Consider the following 18506-nt stretch of genomic DNA (forward strand, 5'->3'; position numbering starts at 1 on the left):
TACTTCAACCGTGAGAGGCATTGTGTGATAGTTTTCAGAATTAAGCTATTATTTATTTAGTGCTCGTGTTTACGTTTTTTTCAGTGGACTTCTGTTGTTAGCTCTGTGGTCCAAGCACTATACGAGTTGTGATAACTGTGATACTTTCGATTGTATACTAGTAAATATTGCTGCTATTCGTTAGCTGTAGTAGGCGACTTATTGTCTTTTTGAACAAATTTTATTTCACGACGTTTTATGTCCATAATAATGCGTGGTTTAAAAAATAAAATATTTGAAAATATTTAATTTCTTTATTAAAAATCTAATCTGTGTCAGCCAATCACGAGCGCTGATCGAAGTTGCAAAACTAGATGTTTTTCCCAAGTTTATTAGATAGAGGGCGCCAATGCCCTATTTATAATTGTAAAATATAAAGCAGACTGTCATCAATTTTCACGTATGCGCCTGGGAGATTTTTTTATTTAAAAAGAGACATTGCATTTAAGGTAGGACTATATATTTTATCAGAATGTGTTTTCCCAAACGAATGCAAGACCTTTGTTGCTGACGTAATGCTGTATTGAGCTACAGGTAGTAACCCAAAGCTATAGCGATAACGTTTCCTTATTGCAGAGTCCAAACCTAACTAACCTGATTATTTGTTAGGGACACATTTGTAAAATAATTTACAACAGTCGATGTAAAACACTAGGCCTCAACAATTGAGATACAATTAGACTCTTCTATATCATATATCATATACTGTATATTCTATATCATACAAACGAAATTGCATGTAGGTAACGGTTTATTTGTGTCGAGAAGAAAAATTCCCTGATATATATTGCATTCTCACAGTGTGTTAAAGACAATATTGAAAAACAAAGAAACAAGGTTGGAAAGCATATTTAAAAAGTTGTATTCAAAGTTGTATGCAGAGAAAATATGTACAGTTTGTTCAAACGCTGATTCTTAAGTTATTGTACAAAAATGTTACACAGAGTAGTAACAAACATTTTGCCTAACTCTATTAGCCTACTAAAAATGATTACCAAGGATTTTTTACAGTGTTGGGCATCATAAAAGTGCAATTTTTGCTTAAATCATTTAAAGTCTGAGGTTTGGCTGGGCAAGTACATTGTACACTTATAAGATAAATAGATGCAAGTGTTTAACTATATATTTAACATCTACACATCAATGACTAGATATCACTTACTGTTATGTCATCATCTGTCATAATAAATCATAATTATAAGTGGTCCTTTTATTACTTTTAAAATGGCCTCATCTTGCAGACTAATACATTAAAATGAAAACTACAACATTTTGTGGGGTGTAAGGATGGCTGGTATAGACTCACATACAAACCTAAAAGATTCAGATATTTCGCATATATACTGTACATCCCACCTCCTTAAGATAAAAACAATACAGTACGACTGTTCAGACATCCAGTGACATTCTGAAGTGCTGTGCCCTTTGCGCCAGCTCTTTGGCTGTGTCCTGGGCCTCCTGCAGTGTAGTCTTGTCTGGGAAGTTCAAAGCTGCTTTCTTGGTGACCATGGCTAGTTGCTTGAGATGGGCACATAGCTGATTGCTCATAGACAACATTTCCCGGCTGGCCTCTCTACCTTTAGCTTCACTACATAGTGAGTTCACAAGTCTTTGGCCCACCATGATAACCAGTTTGCTGTGGGATATGAACTTTTCAGGGGGCTCACCATCATTTAGACTACTTATAAATACATTGATCGCCTTCTGAATGGCTCCGAAATACAGTCTGCAGTGGTCAGAGATTAAAGGCTTCTTTGACATTTGGAGTGGACAGCAGGGGCTAGGAGACTGTTAGTTAGAAAGATATATGGTCAATTGGAGGGTCAAAATCAATATCAACTTTACCACAATAATGCAAGCTGTACACTGGAGTTTAACAGAAATAGTCAATTTGGTGTCAAGGTCACATTTGTATTCATCTACATTACTTTGAGAAATAGAAATTACCTGTTTTTTCAAGGTATCAACATTTTTCTTTTGTTTAAAGCTGCCTTTTGACATTTTTGGTAGTTGGTCAAAATCTTCTGTCTTTGTCTGTTGAAAAGCAACAACAATGGTTAAAATGTTATAAATAAATAAAAACTATTGTTATTAGTATAGTAGTAGTAGTAGCAGCATAAATTATAGAACTGGTATAAAAGGATGTCAAGGTGTGATTTGACTACCTGAAGTTGTATATAGTCACTATCATCTATTCCTGAGTCTACTTCACGTTTGCTTGAAATTCTCTTTTGAGAAAAGCCAGTCTGTTCCATCATATCCAGCTCCTTCACGGGCATTCTGAAAAGAAGCTTCCCGTTTGCGTTCAGGATGGACACCAGCCTCTTCACGTCCTCGGGTACAGTACGAGCCACCATAACAAACCGCTCCAAGTGGTCAGGTGTCTGTAAATGCCCACCATCCTGAGCCAGCGACTCCAGGAGCCAGTCCGTATCTCGCAGCGCATCTGCAGCCTGCTGCAGGATCAAACCCGAGTCTTCAACGATGGACAGCTGCTTCAGGAGCCTCGTCTGCAGGTTGTAATCCGTTAATCTTTGTGCGTTGCCTCTGACGTCCAAGGCGAAGTTTATGAAGCAGGTGATGGATTCCGTCACTTCTTCGGTAGCCAAGCGGATCTGTTGAAGGTGCTGACTGAGGTGCTCCTTGATTCTCCATTGGCTGCTGACGAACAACATCAGCTTGGGTACGGACTGACACACGGCGTCCTGCAGCTCGAGCAGCCGTTGGCCAACTTCCTCTTGGGAAAGCATAACCTCACGGAAGGGCTCGGGTTCGGGGGAACTGAGCAGGAAGGAGTCGCAGGAACTTCTTGAGGAGCTGGATGCCGTGGAGGAGGTGGATACTGTTGAGCTTCTCTGGTTGTCATTGCTATCATCATCATCTCTTCTCACAGGCGGCCTGGGCAAAGTCTGATTCCTTGAGCGCCAACAAGGAAGCTGTTCACATGTGGGTCCGGTTCTACTCCTGAATCCTTCAAGGGTTTCATAGCTGCTGTTAGAGTTTTTTTCAGGAACGCTGTGTTGTTTTGGTAATGCGGGGGTCTCTGTTCGTTTGAGGCAAGGTGGGACATCGTAGGTGCTTGAATCAGTGTCTACACAAGTCTGCACAGCACTGCTTGGTTTGGGAATATCATAGAGGGGCTGGGTAAGAGTGTCTTTACTTTTAGGCCAAACATGAGTTGGCAAAACGTCGTAAAGTGGCTTGTTCGAGTTCATAGTTTTGGGTGGCATTGTGCCGTAATGACCTGGTTCAGCACCTTGTTTTTGCATGAAGACTGGCACGTCGTAAATCCACTCTGACTTTGAAGGTTTTGGCATGGTACTATAACCAAATTGAGGTTTTTGACTGTCCTCACTGATGGAAGGTAATACAATGTCATAATTGGGGTCTTGGGAAGCCAGTGGTGCTGCTTTGCAGGCCTACACAAAGAAAGCAAAATGGATTTGAATGGTCACTTCAGAGTTCAGAAACAAATTACTTTTTTCATTAGTGTTTTCATGACTATGCAAAAAAACTATTTTCAGTTTTTCTAACTTTACTATTTATTGGTTCATGTTTAAGCAAAAATTATTATTTTGTGTAAACTTTAGATAGCATTTCTCCCATGCAAATTCTAAATAAAAAAAAATATTTGCAGAAAATTGAAATGGGACAAATTTGACAAGATAACAAAAAAGATGAAATCTTTGAAATCTTGAATACTACTAAAAAACTAAAAAAGTTCATATTTGTGTATAAACAACGTAATACTAATGTTTCACATGTTTTAGAATAATTAAAAAAATGGAATATATGATGGTGGTTTTTTTTGCAACTTTTATGCGTCTTTGCATTGTCTCAGTTTTTATCATTGCTGTTGGATGAGATTTGTTTTAGTTGAAATTCAACTAATGGACACCATACATGTAGAAATGCTGATAAAATAAAAACTGGAGTGATCTCTTAATATTTTCCATCGCTGTAGTGTACAGTATATATTAAATGAAACTTGTGTGATATCAAATAAAGATCATTAACAAGATATATACACTGGCTTACATTCTGGTTGGTTGCATTGGTGCATCTCTTGCTCTGTAGCGTTTCATATCTCTTATGAATTTGTGTGGTAGATCTCTGTAGCATTTCATATCTCTTAGGAATCTCTGTTGTAGATATCAAAGAGGATTTCCTTTGCAAAGATGGTTGCAATGTTGATGGCTTTAAACGAAAATAAGTTACACAGTTTATCACATGTATTATTATCCATAGATTATTTTGTAAACTGACAGTTGTCTGATGATCGACTAACCAAAAATGGCAAATCAAGAAAACCTCAAAATGACTTACTGTAAACATGGATGTTTGTCTAACCAAGCTAGGAACATCATATAGTTCTGCACCGATTCTGGAGTAAGTCGTTGAGGCCTGCATAAAGTAAGACTGTAACTCTTAAGTATAACCCCCCCCACAAAAAATAGGTAAACACTCTTTGGAGTCGATGTTATGTGGCCCACTTAGCAAAGAGACGGGACCCTTAAAATGCAGTGCATATTACAGTAAGTGTACCATATTAACCTACTTCTATAATTGAAGCCATGCAACACTTAAACTAGTGGAGGATGACTGTAAAGGTAAACATCTCTCCCTGAAGCAGAAGGGGAAATAGGCCACATGTGAACACACTGTTGTCTGACCTATAACCACAGTATACAGTAACATAGACACTTTTATCTCTCTCTCTTTCTGTTCCCTTTCTTTCTATCCTCTCTTTCTCTTCACTCTACTACTTCTGTTTGCAGTTAGTGGTGTCTGAATTCTGTCTTTACTGATCTTTTACAAGCTCATAAAGCTTTTGTGCTACATACCTGTCCCCAGAGAGTGAGCACGGCCCTGGTCCCCATCTGTGACCTCTCAACCAGTCGGGGTTTTCAGGGCATTGCTTGTTAGTTTCCCTGCATCTATTAAATCATCTACATATTCTAACCCATTTTTTGTAATTAAGTTGTGTTTAAACAAACATGGAATTAAATGGCATTTTCAATTAACTTTTTTGTGCAATAAACATTGTGCAATAAACACGTTTTTAATGCATTAAAAACAAATCTGTCAAGTCTTGTTGCTTTGATGTGAGACTTGTGTTTGATAAACTATTATCTAACATAACATTAACTTAACTAAGCATAAGAAGTAGCTAGTTTAAACGCATGTAATGTATATATAGTCCCCTTAGGATGGAGATTTTTGGCATGAAAAGTAAACAATTTTATTTAATGTTTTACATTTTCACTTTATTATTGTAAGAAAAATCAAAGGCGTACACATATTTGTACTTATATAAAAACTAATTAAAAAAAAATATTTTAAATATATAACACATTTAAATATATGAAAACTTTTAGTTTTTTTAATTAGTTTTTTATTTTAAATTAATTTAATTTTAAAGTTATTCAAAATTTTAAATATTTAAAATGTAACTTCAAGATCATTCAGGAAAAATAAATAGAAAATAAAACAGCTCACAAACGTATAGGTTTTTTACTTAGTTTTCTACACCGTTCATGAAAATTGCCAAAATTTGACTAAAAGCTGAGGCGCTTACGTCACGTGGAGAGCCGGTTCCTTCCTGATCCTCTTGTGACATGTGCTTATCTGCTGAAGGGATGTGTGGTGAGGACAGCTTATATATCATATTCATATCTTCATAAATCGGATCCACTGGTGATAGCCTGGCAGGTTTGGGGGTTTGATAGATATTCTTGTTGCTTTGTTTACCCAAGGGATCCCACTCAGTACTTAAGTTGGCACAAAGTGTCTCAGCCTGTACTGGAGAAAGGAGACCCAGGCGGTTCGCCGGTGCCAGACCCTTTCGTCCATGAACAGAACATTTCCACCATCCAGTGCTTCCCACCACGTTTCTTTCAAGGACCATGATGATGTCACCCTTGCGAAAAGCCAGCTCATCTTCACTTTCAGCCGTGTTGTCAAAGAGTGCTCTGGCAAACAGGGTCTGAAAGAAAACACAAAAGACATGGGAGTGGATTGGCTCAATGACACGTAATGACGTTTGAACACATAATGGCTTTGTCACAGGGATAATGGGCCCTTGGGTAGCTAGGCACGACTCCGTAGTCTTTGTGAAAGAATGTCTGCAACTTAATTCCCTGATATCCCTTTGTCTTTAAGTCATCTGGATCTGGTGTACATCATGCATTTGTTCACTGTTGTATTTTTACTAAAAGATATCGTTATTTCAATTAAACCCAAATACAACTGTGAAAACGACGAAGCACAGAAGTCTATTTCTGATACTCTCCTGTTCAATAGTCAAATAATAATGAATAGAAACATTGGGCATAGGCGTATACATGACAAACTTGTTTTCACTTCCTGCGACAATTTCCTTTAGGAAAAGGAAACATCCTCCCCTTTCTTCCCTATACGTCTACATTTTTTTTCTAATTTAGAATTTAATTCAGAATGGATTTAGGTTGTTTAGATGTGGAAACCATTGGGAACAATGAATCCATTCAAATCCACTTTGAACATCTGTAGATTCCATAGCATATCCGAAGGTTCAATTGTGCATTCGGTTATTTATAAACAGTCCCGCAGACACGCACAAACACCTGCACCTGCAAATCGTACAAGAAATGAGAGATCTGATGTCTGTTGTGGCATTCGGAGAACCCCTCACTCAGCACACAGCACCACACACACGCTTCTAGCATGTGCACACGTCCCTTTAAACCGCGCTCCATGTGCTCAGAAATTCCTCAGCGCCAACAGCACACATGCTCTTAAAATTCATCACATGCTAGTGGTAGCATTGAAACACGTAATGAACGAAACCCTTGTATTATGAACACAAGCTGCTAGCAACCTGGAACCTCACATGTGAAATTATTAGAGACAGTCAACGTGTGATATTAAGGAGGATGTTGATACTTTGAGAGACTCTTTATTTGACTTTTTAAGATGTAGTTTAATGAAAGCATTTAGGTGGACTCTGCAATGTGACTAAAAATGACTACTTCTAAATAAACCTCCATCATCTTTTAAAGGTATATTCTGGTAACTAAATGAAAACATCTGACATGTTACTGTAAACTTGCTGTAAAAAATGGGTCTTGTCTCTTGGCCTTGTGAACACAATATAACATCAAAATGGACGTTTGTTGGCTTTTATGATGAATATGATTGTTTTAAGGATATTTCTATCTATAAAACTATATTGTGCTTGACAACATTTGCATTCGGAAGATAAATGCAAACAAAACTCTTTCATCACCATAACACATCAACGATACTTATCATTCTGTACTTCAGCTTATCAGATTAAAGGCTGTGAGGTAAACTGAAATGAGAGGAGCCACTTAATCATGCTGAGTTCAACTTCCTGTTTCAGTGGAAATGACATCAACACATCAAACACTTTAGTAGGTCTTTAAAGTGATAAAAATTCTGTCATCATTTAAAACATGTTTATGACTCTTTCCTCTCTGGGTCACAAAAGAGGACATTTTGAGAAGAGGTTTTGTGTCCGTACAGTGTAAATCAATGGGGTCCGGTGTTGTTTGGTTACCAACATTTTGTGTTTTGCAGAAGGAAGAAAGTTAAACTGTAAAATAAATGTAAGTAAATGAAGACAGAATTTCTATTTTTGGGTGAACTCTCCCTAAATTGTTTTGCAATTCCCGATAAAAAAAGTCTTTCTAGCCTCCAGTCCTTTATCAGTGCCATGTACATGTGTGTATGTGTGTGTGCATTTGTGTTCCGTGTCTCATCTTAACCCTTCCACCACGCATCCTCTTCCCCCACACACAACAGCCTTCCTTCCCTGATCTTCAACTCCCTGTTGATAAGAGTCAGACGCGAGCGCTGCCTTAAATGGCTGGCGTGGACGAATCTTCTGACAAAGCCCTCATTCACTCCTCATGGGCTGACGTAGCGAGCACCTGTTCTGCCTGCAAGCCAGTAGATCGCAACCAAATGCAACACACTGGGTTCTGCATGCTGACCACAACAAACCACAGGCCCTCCTACTAACCCACACAAACCAAAGCGCAAGCACAAGGCCAGTCGCAGCATGGTTTGTGTTAGCATGGGAAACTTTGCAGCAAAAAAAACATAATTGTGTTTAGGGCAGATGTTATACATGCATGTTTACGAGCAATGTGTGGTTCCGCTTGCAGAAAAATAATACAATGTGGTCATGAAGTCTGAGATCGCTAGTGGAAACATTTTCATTACTGTATAAATTATGTTATTGACATCATTTGAATAAGTTTCCTCTTTTGCCTAGTAAAAGCACGAAAGCTAACCCATTTTCATTGTGGTTTCAGACTTTTGGGCCCCATATGCCTTCATGAACACAATATCATGTTGATTTTACCATAAGGGAGTAATGCTTTCAAAAGAATGTGTATTCGTACGACTGCTCACGTGTCTTTCAAGGCAAGACTGCCGAGTGTGTACATTTCTGAGTTTTTATTTGGACTGCGTGTGTTGTGAATGTACAGTGTGGAAGGAGGTCAGATTCAGCTGGGATGCCTGCACACGCCTGCTTGTGCAGATCAGACCCCGACAGGTGGTCTCTCAACACGCAGCTGTCTCTCTCTCGCTCTCTCTCTCTCTCTCGCTCTCTCTCTCTCTCTCTCTCTCTCTCTCTCTCTCTCTCTCTCTCTCTCGTGTGTTGTTCACATAGTAAATGAACAGTGTCAGTGAGGTAAAAATTATTATTGTATTTGCCATATTATGTTTTAAAATAATAATAAAATCCAGGTTTATAGCATTATTAGTGGCTTAAATGCATTCTTGCACTGAAAAAATGTGTGACTAAGCACAATGAATGCTAGTTCACCCAAAAATAAAAATTCTGTCATAATTTATTCACACTCACGTCGTTTAGACCTGTATTTGTCTCTTCTTTTTCTGTGGAACACAAAAGAAGATATTTTGAGAAATGTTTCAGTGGTTTTGTGTCCATACAATGGAAGTCAATGGGGTCCAATGTTGTTTGGTTACCAACATTCTACAAAATATCATTTTTGTTCAGCAGACGAAAGAAAGTTATGTTTGGTGAATAAATGATGAAAGGATTATCAGTCTTGGATGCACTAGCCCTTTTGACACAGATGAAAACAGTGACCTCTTGAACTCATCTCAATACATCATGTTTCTTTGTTTTTTTTTATAGTACAATTTACGCTTACGCATTTGGCCGACGCTTTTTATCCAAAACGTCATACAGTGCATTTAGTCTATACATGTCTTAGTATTTTCTTAGTATTATATTCCCTAGGATCAAACCCACAATCTAGCACAATGTCTTACCAATTGAGCTACAGGTACTCAAGACTTTATACAGAATAAACACCAAATTAAAATGTTTCTTCGTGAATCGTTCAGTGTTCACTGTTCAGTAAATATTAGCATTTACACGAAACGTGCATTTCCTTTCTCTTACTTTTTTACACGAAACAGAACCTGTAAAACATGCTTAACCTCTCAACCCAAATGTGAAAGTTCATGTGTGAAAGTACAGCCCATCTGCTACAACACCAAGCTTAGAAGAAATGTGAGGAATGATGCAACTTGACAGACATCTGATGCACAGACATGAGATCTGTTCATCTTTAGCACTGTCAAAAGCAACATGCTGCAAAGTAGCATGCATATTTAAGACTGTGAGGTAGATGGCCCATATTTCCGACAGGAGGAATAATTCATCTTGGAATAATATCCATACATATTTGAAGTGCACACCCAAGGTCACTGCCAGGCTATGGCAACGCGGATCTCTCTTTACAAGGGAAGGAAGCTGCCTTGTTAAGCTAATATATATTAGACTTTCCCACACTGTGCATGAGTACGCTCAGATGTGAGGCATCCGGGACTTAATGCAAATTTTGTATGCAAGGAAAATTCCACTCATTTTCCAATTTCCTTGCGGTTTAGAAACGTGATTAAAACGACAAACTTTTTAAGCAATGTTGGCGTGTGAGTAACTACAGGTGTCAAAACCATATTTTAGTAGCGCTATACCACAATAGTAGATTGGCATGCAATGGTGATAAACTGCAAGTTCTTCGTGTAAGCTAAAGGTTTCACAAAATACCTAAAAACATGGAGGACGTGTAAAAGTATGTCAAAGACTGTTAAAGGTCCAGTGTATGAAATTTAGCGGCATCTAGCGGTGAGAATTGCAACCAACAGCTCACTCCACTGCTTTCCCCTCCCTTTCGAAACACTACGGTGGCTGACACAGAACTAAGATGTCATCACATTTTCACATCTTTGCAGGAGGAGATAACTTATAAAACACGCTCTGTAGAGCAGTTTGTCCGTTTAGGGCTACTGTAGAAACAACATGGCGAATTCCATGTAAGGGGACCCGTGGTGTATGTAGATAGAAATATCTCATTCTAAGCTAATAAAAACATAATGCTTCATTGTGTTAGCTCTTTATACACCTCTGAAGACCTAGTTATGTATATTGCAGTTCTGTCAATAGATTCTCCAAAAAATTGCACATTGGACCATTAAGCAATGTTGCCGTGTGTAGCCATATGTGTCAATACCACATTTTCAGTAGCGTTATACCACAGTAGCAGATTGGCATGCAAAGGTGATAAACCGTGACTTGATCGTGTACTGTTAACAAATGGATGGTTTTTGAGCTGCCGAAAGACTGAGCTTCTAAAATGTTTTTTCTCATATAAAGCGTTCATAAGTCTGATAGCAAATTGATTTCAATGAAGAAAATACTGGTTCATTGCTAAATGATGTCATCTACAAGAGTTTTTTCTCTTCTCTCTTTTTTAAATTAGCTCATTTATGTTGCAACAATTTTTTAACAATTGTGGGGACGATGGTAAGAGATAAGATAGAGGTCACTGAACACCACATTTCCACCCCCATTACATCCGACCTAAACTCCCCTGGTATTTCCTGTGTGACACTGACTGATATCATTCACAAACTGCATGTTTCTCATAGACTGCTTCCTGGGATCCATCAATTCACATGGCTCTGTTTGTTTGTATTTTTCGGGGGAGTGTATAAGACTAATAATGTTTGGACATAGTATATCGGTGGTTGAGCTCACTCATCACTAAAGTTATTTTTTTTTTGACAGTTGAGTATTTTGAAATAAATGCATAACAGGAAATGTTACACGACAAATATGATAAGATTCAACAAAGATAAACAGCAGATAGTACTAGACATGATTATGATCTCTCGCAAATAAAGGCAAGTGGTTTGTAAGATGCAATCACTGGACTGTTTTGCCGAGTTTATATTTTTTCTTCTTTCCGGGTTGCATTTATAGTTTGATTTCCTGACCCATTGTTTCTTCTGCTTTTACACATCTACATTCTCACCACTTCTGAACCTCTTCCTATAGCAACATATAGCCAAGTCACAGTTGTTTTTTGAAGAGCAAGTTGAATGTTTTGAATATTTGTGTTTTGGTACGAGTGTAATCAGTAAATTGGTCAATGTAGATGTTTTATACTGTAAATACTGAATAAATAAATAATGTTATTGGTCATTTTGGATTTTCCCTTCTTTTGTCTATAAATCACACTCAAAATGCGAGTGTAGGGAGGCTGAGAAATAGTATGTAACCAATGTGGTGGCTCTTAAGGCAAAAGGTATATGTAGAACTGGCAACCACTGTGTTAAAGTGTCTTACTTGCACTGAATTAATTATGGTATTATCATATGTGTAGTGTGAAAATATGAATAATCACAGTTAATAACATTACTATTATTGTCAATGCTGGTACAGTGTGTCAAATGTTCCATTGGTTCTAGTTGTGGTTGAGAAACAAAACAATTTCCCCAAAAACAATTTATAGCCATTTGTTTAAGCAATATGTCAGAAGCCTGAATCACATGTAGAGTAAAAGTATTCACTTCAACCTAGATGTCATGCTGGAAATGTAGGTGGGGAAATGAAGCATCAGATCCATCTGTGTGGGTGAATTGGCTATTAATGTTGGTTGGGCTACAGATGTTTAAAGGGGTCATATGACACGGCTAAAACAAATATTATCGTTTGTTCTAGATGTAATGCAATGTGTATACACGATTTAAGGTTAAAAACGCTGTATTTTCCACATATCGTGCATGTTTGTATCTCCTCTTTGCCCCGCCTCTCTGAAACGCGCAGATTTTTTACAAAGCTCATGGCTCTGAAAAGCGAGGTGTGCTATGATTGGCCTGTTAACCAGTGCGTAGTGACGGAAATGTAACGTCTCTTACCATATTTGGAACATCAGGTTCCAAAGCAATTGTACTGACAGGTACACAGAAAAACACATATTCGCGCCATATGACCCCTTTAAAATAAACTTAATATAAAGGTCTCAGACACGCAATATTAATATGTGAATGCAGATCAGGGGTAAACAATACAGCAGATCCCTCATTTACACCACAGCTGGAAATGAAAGGGTTTTATCGGTCATTAAAGGCATAGTTCACTTAAAAAAAAGATACAATTCTGTCATCATTTATTCACCCTCATATCATTTCAAATGTTTAATGACAAGCTGTAATTTCTTCTGCAGAAACCAAAGAAGATATTTTAAAGAACGTTGGTAACCGAACAACATTGGCCCCCATTGACTTACATCACATCAAAATATCTTCTTTTGTGTTTCACAGAAGAAAGAGTCATACATATTTTAAACAACTTGAGGGTGAATAAATTATGACAGTTTTTTTGCTTTTGGATGAACAATCGCTTTAATTACAATCCAAAGATTGCAGCAAGTGGACAATAGTGTACACAGAAGTATAAACACAAAGAATACAATTAGACACAAATAGAGGGAATCTAGAGCCAGACTTTGCAAATATTTTTAAGGATCAAAATATTTTGATTACTTGATTAATCACTTTGCTCATGAGCAATCTAAACACATAATGGCACAATACATGGACACGCTGAAAGTGGTCAAATAAAAAAATGGCCTCAAAACCATGCACGACAAGAAAAACAAGGATTTAGCCTTTTCTTCATTAAAAGTAGTAAAAGTGCTAATGTGCACCTACAATTCAAGTTTTATATCCTTACACGTTTTGTGTGATGTCTGTAACCTTTCAACCCCAGTTTCAAAGAGAAGCACACTAACAACAGCCATAAACTTTCATTCTCCTCTCTTTCATTCTAAAGGGGCTGTATCATGTTACTCTGCAGGTCTATACAAAGTTCGGGGTGTCAGGAGCAGGAATCCGGGGCTGACACTACATCTTAAGTTAAGTCCCAGCAGTTGGTGGTCAGCAAGCCCTATAAACAGTTCCTCTTTGAAACAGACAGCATGCTTTGAGTTCCCGGTCAGTGCTTTTAATCTTATTGGCTATAAAACTCAGGTCAGGGATCTATCGAGTAGACTATTTCTGAAAAGAAAGGACGATTTAGAAATGAATGGAACTACTAACCTCCATCGTTTTAAGATACGAGTCCGATGGCCAAGCCGGTGATAAATCCCATTCAAAAGTTAATGTAGAGTTGACAGCCACAGCAGAGCTTGTCTGACAGCATCTGTAAACGCAGCCTAAAGATCTGTGATTGTTGCTTTCTCCAGCACTAGCTCTCACACATACACATTGCCTGAATAAACCCGGTGACCAGACAGACGGTGGCATGAAGCGAGATGTGTCTTACTCTCATGCATGCCAGCCAATCAGAATCACCCTCAACAAACACTTGTGCTTGCCCCTCCTACCTTCTTTTTATGGCACCTCCTTTTTTTCTTTTTTACTGCACCTCTTTTTTCTCCTCCCAGTTCTATAAAAATGTGACGGATTATTTGTCTCCTGAAGCCAATGCAAAGCAGAAGTTGGTCAGACAAATAAAAAAGTTTAGCATTACAATTACTCCCTCGTTCTTCTAACCCATTTTCAATAGCCCTTTCACAAAAGTGAGGCGATTTATAGTTTTAATGGGACAGATTGTTCGTATTCCAGACTTTGTTGTCAAGACGACACAAGAGCCCCAAGATTGACCTGTGGGGGTGGGAGCATTGGAGGACCTGAAAGTAGACATTGAAAGGGATAGTTTGCCCAAAAATAAAATTCTGTCATCATTTATTCACCCTGTTGCTCAAAACCTATTTGGCCTTCTTTGTTCTGTGAAACACAAAAGAAGATATTTTGAGAAATGTCTCAGTGGTTTTGTGTCCATACAATTGACATCATTGGGGCCAGTGTTGTTTGGTTTCCGACATTCTTTAAAAGATCTTCTTTTGTGTTCTGCAGAAGAAAGTCGTACAGGTTTAGAGAAATGATGAAAGAATTCCCTTTAAGAGCAACTTATAAACATATTTGAAAACATACAAATGTGTTTGACATTAATATTGAATTGTTATATATTCCTTTATCATATACAACATATACAAGCTTTCCTATGGCTCAGTGGTTAGAGCATAGTGCTAGCAACGCCAAAGTCATGGGTTCAATCCCAGGGATTGCACATACTTAAAACAAATGTATAGTATAATGCAATGAAAGTCGCTTTTAAGCATCTGCCAAATGCATAAATGTAATGTACAATGAATATAATACCACCCTGTTCAGGCAGTTTTGAGCAATGTAATCCATATGTCACACTGACAATAAATGATTTTTTCTAAAGACTCAAGAGTTTCTGAACTATTTGTATTGTGAAAAGTGCTATACAAAATAATATGAATTGAATCATTTGGTGATACACATCCTGTTATATCGGTATTCTTTAGAATTTTGTGCTTCCTCAAAACTAAAATGAAACTTAATGAATGAATAATACAGATCTGAATAAACAACGAGTGATACTCACTACAAGCTTAGCTTTGTTAAAGGACTACTCTAAAAGTGTGTTAAGCAAAGTAAAAGAAGGATCTTGAAACTGTTAGAGGAATTACCCATTTGCGTCAACTATTAAGACAATGTATATTAAGCAATTTAGCCCCGACGGCACAGACAACCATATTAACACATAATACCAAAGCTGCCCATAACTTGTCTATCTCGCACAGTTAACCATAGGTACAGCTTCTCTAAATGATGAATGTGTCATTTCACCTTTGGTGGCAAGAGCCGGGTTTCCATTTAATTTCGTGTGAGCTATGCAGCAAGCATTAACCACAAAAAAGATATACCACAAATAAGATATACATAGAATACAACCCACAACATATGTAGAAATGAATAGATGCTTTAAAACAGCCAAGATAGAAGTTGCATTGAGTGTCCAAAGACATGCATAACTAAAATAAGTCACATTTTCAAAGTTCAAAGCAGATTTTTGTTTAGTGAAGTATTTTTTAGGTAGTACTGTAGTAGTAGTTTTATATGAAAACTGAAAGCTCATTGTAGACTCAACTGTAAGATGAACTGTGCAGGATGACTCCAAAGTTTAATATCTGTGGTAAAAGAATTTCAATGCACATACCGTGGAGATGTGCAAGGCCTATGCATGCCAATGATCAAATGACACAAAAATTCTCCAAGAGCCTTTTAATATAAAACAAAGAGCACATTATTGCAACTGAAAGTAAAAAAAGATTGAACTTTCTAGTCATCTACACAACAAATGCTCTCAATAAAATGTACACAACAAATGCCAACATTATGGCTCAATGTATAGATTGTTACTAAATGGTCTTGAATTGAACATGTAAAAATGCAAAAGTGCACATCTCTAATTGTTATTTGTAAAACAAAACTATCCAACAGTTACATCAAGGTACCCAATCAATTCATAGGCAACTATCTTCTTGACGCCTTTAAAAAATGCAGTCTTGATGACAAAGCCTGTCAAGTCTTTTGACAACACACTGTGGATATCTGAATTGGGATCAGCTGAACTCATTCTTATCTTATCTCAAAACAAGTGTCTTAGTCAGTTGTGGTGCGGCGATACCAGAATCGAGCTCTGAAGTCGTCGCTGCAGGTCATGAATCCCGGGTTGGTGGGCGAGTGTACGATGCAGCGCACTATGTTATTGTGGCCCAGTGAGAGCAAGTTCTTCCTCTCGGCTGTTCGTGAGTCCCAGCAGCACAGACTGATGGTTCGCTCGTCCGGCAGCAGCACGTAGTCCTCTGTGTGGTTGAAGACACCCTGAGTGCGGTGTGTTTGTCGACCACTGAGCCCAGCGCCTGCCAGAAATGACACGCAAAGAGAATAAGGTGGTAAAAGAGCATGCTTCCACTATCACCAGGTGGCTTAAATTTATACAAAAATGGTATTTCCAGTAACATTTGATCGTATTGACCTTGAACAAGTTTAATTACATTGAACAGAAATCTTGACTCAACGCCGTGTCGCTCACCTGTGTACTTCACCAAAGTCCGGCCTGTGGAAATTTCCCATAGCTTGGCGATAGAATCTTTTCCGCTTGACAGAATATACTTGGAGTTCTTGGAGAAGACCGCCGAACAGACCTCGGCGCCATCGTGCGCTTTCTCAAAGGTGGTCACACATCGGTTTGACACCCCATCCCACAGCTTGATGCTTCCGTCTTTGCTGCAGGTGACGTAGCTGTTAGCGCTGGGATTGTAGCAGACTCCGCAGATGGTGTCTGTATGCTGATCCAGAGGGTTGCAGGACACGAAACACTGAAAGGTGTTGACATCGTAAAGGCGCAGGGTGGGGTGCTGCGTGCCCACCAGTAGGAAATCTCCAGATGGGTGGAATGAGATGGAGCGCAACATTTCAGCTTCCTGTGGAATGGCAGAGCATAGTTTGTTCATGAGAAATCACAAACGACTTTTCAAATACGTTAAATAAAGAGCCATGTTATCAGCTATTAACTACATAAACTAATTTTGCAGATAATTCGTTTAATTTTCTATTAGAAGTTTATACCTGTATGTGCTTGAAGGCTCTTTTGGCCGATGGCTTTGAATAATCAAAAAGTTTAAGGGTGTAGTCACGGGAGCCAGAGGCAAGGATCTGTTCGGTCGGGTGAAAAGATAGACAGGTGACTTCATCCACGTGATCGTACAACGTTCTGATCACAGGGTGGTTCTCCATATTCTGCTGGGCCGTTTCGTTCATCATCACCTGAACCAAGCAGAATTGTCATCAATTTGTTCAGTCTAAAGATTTAAAGTCAGACAGTAATTGTCTCACAATTGTCTTGTGAAAATGTGGGAGGATTCAGTGGCTTTAAAAAAGGTATGCAAAATGTTCACCTCCAGAGGCATTGCACTTTTGGCCAGCATGCGTTCCGTGTCCAGGATCTTAATCGAGGCATCGGCAGAGCCCGTCGCAATGAGCTGGCCATCGCGGCTGTAAGTGGCGACACGACACGGACCCTTGTGAGAAGTCACGTAGCAGGTCTCGTACTCGGATGCTTCTGGAGACATGGTCTGCACGTCTGCATCAAACTCCAGGTCGATTCCCACACCAGGTGCCACAGTTTCAGAGCGACCAATGGCGTACTGCACAGCGCTGTCATCGTTCTCCATTCCTGTGAAACCACATTAAAATGTACATATATAAATCACAAACAAGCTCACTCCTCATGAAAACTGTAGACTTCATTGGAAAAAGATGAAAATGATAAGAATAAAAATTGCATCAGCACATTAACATAACCAGACGTTGAATCACTTTCCGTCTATACCTATTTTGGCCAGCTGCATGAGCTGCTCTGATGGAGACACCACACTCGGGGGTTTGACCTCACTGATCAGGCTGTTGGCAATGGTCGTGTAGCCATCATACAGCAGCTGGCTGATGATCATCCTGTACAGTTGCTGTCTGTCCTTCAGTGTGGGCTTGGGCCGAAACATCTCTGCTGCTTTATTCCTGCAAGCACATTCATCAAGATATAGATGCTCAGATTCAGGACATATTAAAACCGTTTGTTTGTTCCTGGGCAAGCACTGCCGTTTAGTAAGCTGCCTACATAGACCTTCACCTTACAAAGCATAACCATGGGTTTACTACAGTAACCGTATTTTAACTACGGTTTATATCATTAAGTTAACTTTCCTAAAGGTTTGGACACACTACGTTTAAATGCACAAAACGCTCTCTAGGTAGGCAGCTAACTAGGTTTTGAAATACAGACATAGATCCTTTATGTTATGCATTTGTCGTAAAACAATACTCGTTACGGAAAACGTCGTAACAATTTCAATTACGCATGCTTTTGACTAAAGAAAAAGCAAAAGTTATATAATATTCATGGAATTCATTCATTTCATGTTGCAAAACAGTTAACGACTCACCACACTATTCAACAGAGATGCTGGTACGCTTTGTGCGTCTTACGTCATGACGTACGTGGCATTATGGGAATATACCGGATAAATTAAAAGTCCCGTCAAATTAAATTAAAAGTTCCTGAAGCTGCAATCCGGTACGTTTTTAAATGGAAAAAGTATTGAGTACATAAAACACCAATAACCACCTCACAACTTAATAATAGTAATAATGATTTGATAAAAGTTGGGCTGTCCGGTACGATTTCGCGGCAAAAATTA

At 38.5% G+C, this 18506-nt stretch overlaps 2 protein-coding genes across 2 annotated transcripts; both read right to left on the reverse strand.

Annotated features, from left to right (window-relative positions):
* Positions 1-555: 555 nt before the first annotated feature.
* Positions 556-13809, reverse strand: cass4 (Cas scaffold protein family member 4). Its single transcript, XM_057362890.1, has 7 exons — positions 13471-13809; positions 5618-6025; positions 4366-4443; positions 4078-4236; positions 2205-3458; positions 1987-2073; positions 556-1827 (listed from the first exon to the last, which is right to left on the reverse strand). The coding sequence occupies exons 1-7, from the start codon at positions 13675-13677 to the stop codon at positions 1429-1431; spliced, it is 2592 nt and encodes an 863-aa protein (XP_057218873.1). The 5' UTR covers positions 13678-13809; the 3' UTR covers positions 556-1428.
* A 1704-nt stretch (positions 13810-15513) lies between these two features.
* On the reverse strand, positions 15514-18352 carry cstf1 (cleavage stimulation factor, 3' pre-RNA, subunit 1). Its single transcript, XM_057361998.1, has 6 exons — positions 18252-18352; positions 17642-17826; positions 17208-17485; positions 16879-17076; positions 16343-16733; positions 15514-16169 (listed from the first exon to the last, which is right to left on the reverse strand). The coding sequence occupies exons 2-6, from the start codon at positions 17808-17810 to the stop codon at positions 15910-15912; spliced, it is 1296 nt and encodes a 431-aa protein (XP_057217981.1). The 5' UTR covers positions 17811-17826; positions 18252-18352; the 3' UTR covers positions 15514-15909.
* Positions 18353-18506: the final 154 nt, after the last annotated feature.

The sequence above is a fragment of the Triplophysa rosa genome, linkage group LG20 (assembly GCF_024868665.1).
Source record: "Triplophysa rosa linkage group LG20, Trosa_1v2, whole genome shotgun sequence".
Classification (NCBI taxonomy): Eukaryota; Metazoa; Chordata; class Actinopteri; order Cypriniformes; family Nemacheilidae; genus Triplophysa; species Triplophysa rosa.

Coding starts and splice junctions, on each gene's coding strand:
- cass4 (XM_057362890.1), bottom strand. CDS start 13,677: ATGCCACCGTCTGTCTGGTCACCGGGTTTATTCAGGCAATGTGTATGT. Junction 6,026..13,470: donor CGTATCTTAAAACGATGGAG/GTTAGTAGTTCC, acceptor GTTTTCTTTCAG/ACCCTGTTTGCCAGAGCACT. Junction 4,444..5,617: donor GAACCGGCTCTCCACGTGAC/GTAAGCGCCTCA, acceptor TACTTTATGCAG/GCCTCAACGACTTACTCCAG.
- cstf1 (XM_057361998.1), bottom strand. CDS start 17,810: ATGTTTCGGCCCAAGCCCACACTGAAGGACAGACAGCAACTGTACAGG. Junction 17,486..17,641: donor CATGCAGCTGGCCAAAATAG/GTATAGACGGAA, acceptor GTGGTTTCACAG/GAATGGAGAACGATGACAGC. Junction 16,170..16,342: donor GACTTTGGTGAAGTACACAG/GTGAGCGACACG, acceptor CATTTCTGGCAG/GCGCTGGGCTCAGTGGTCGA.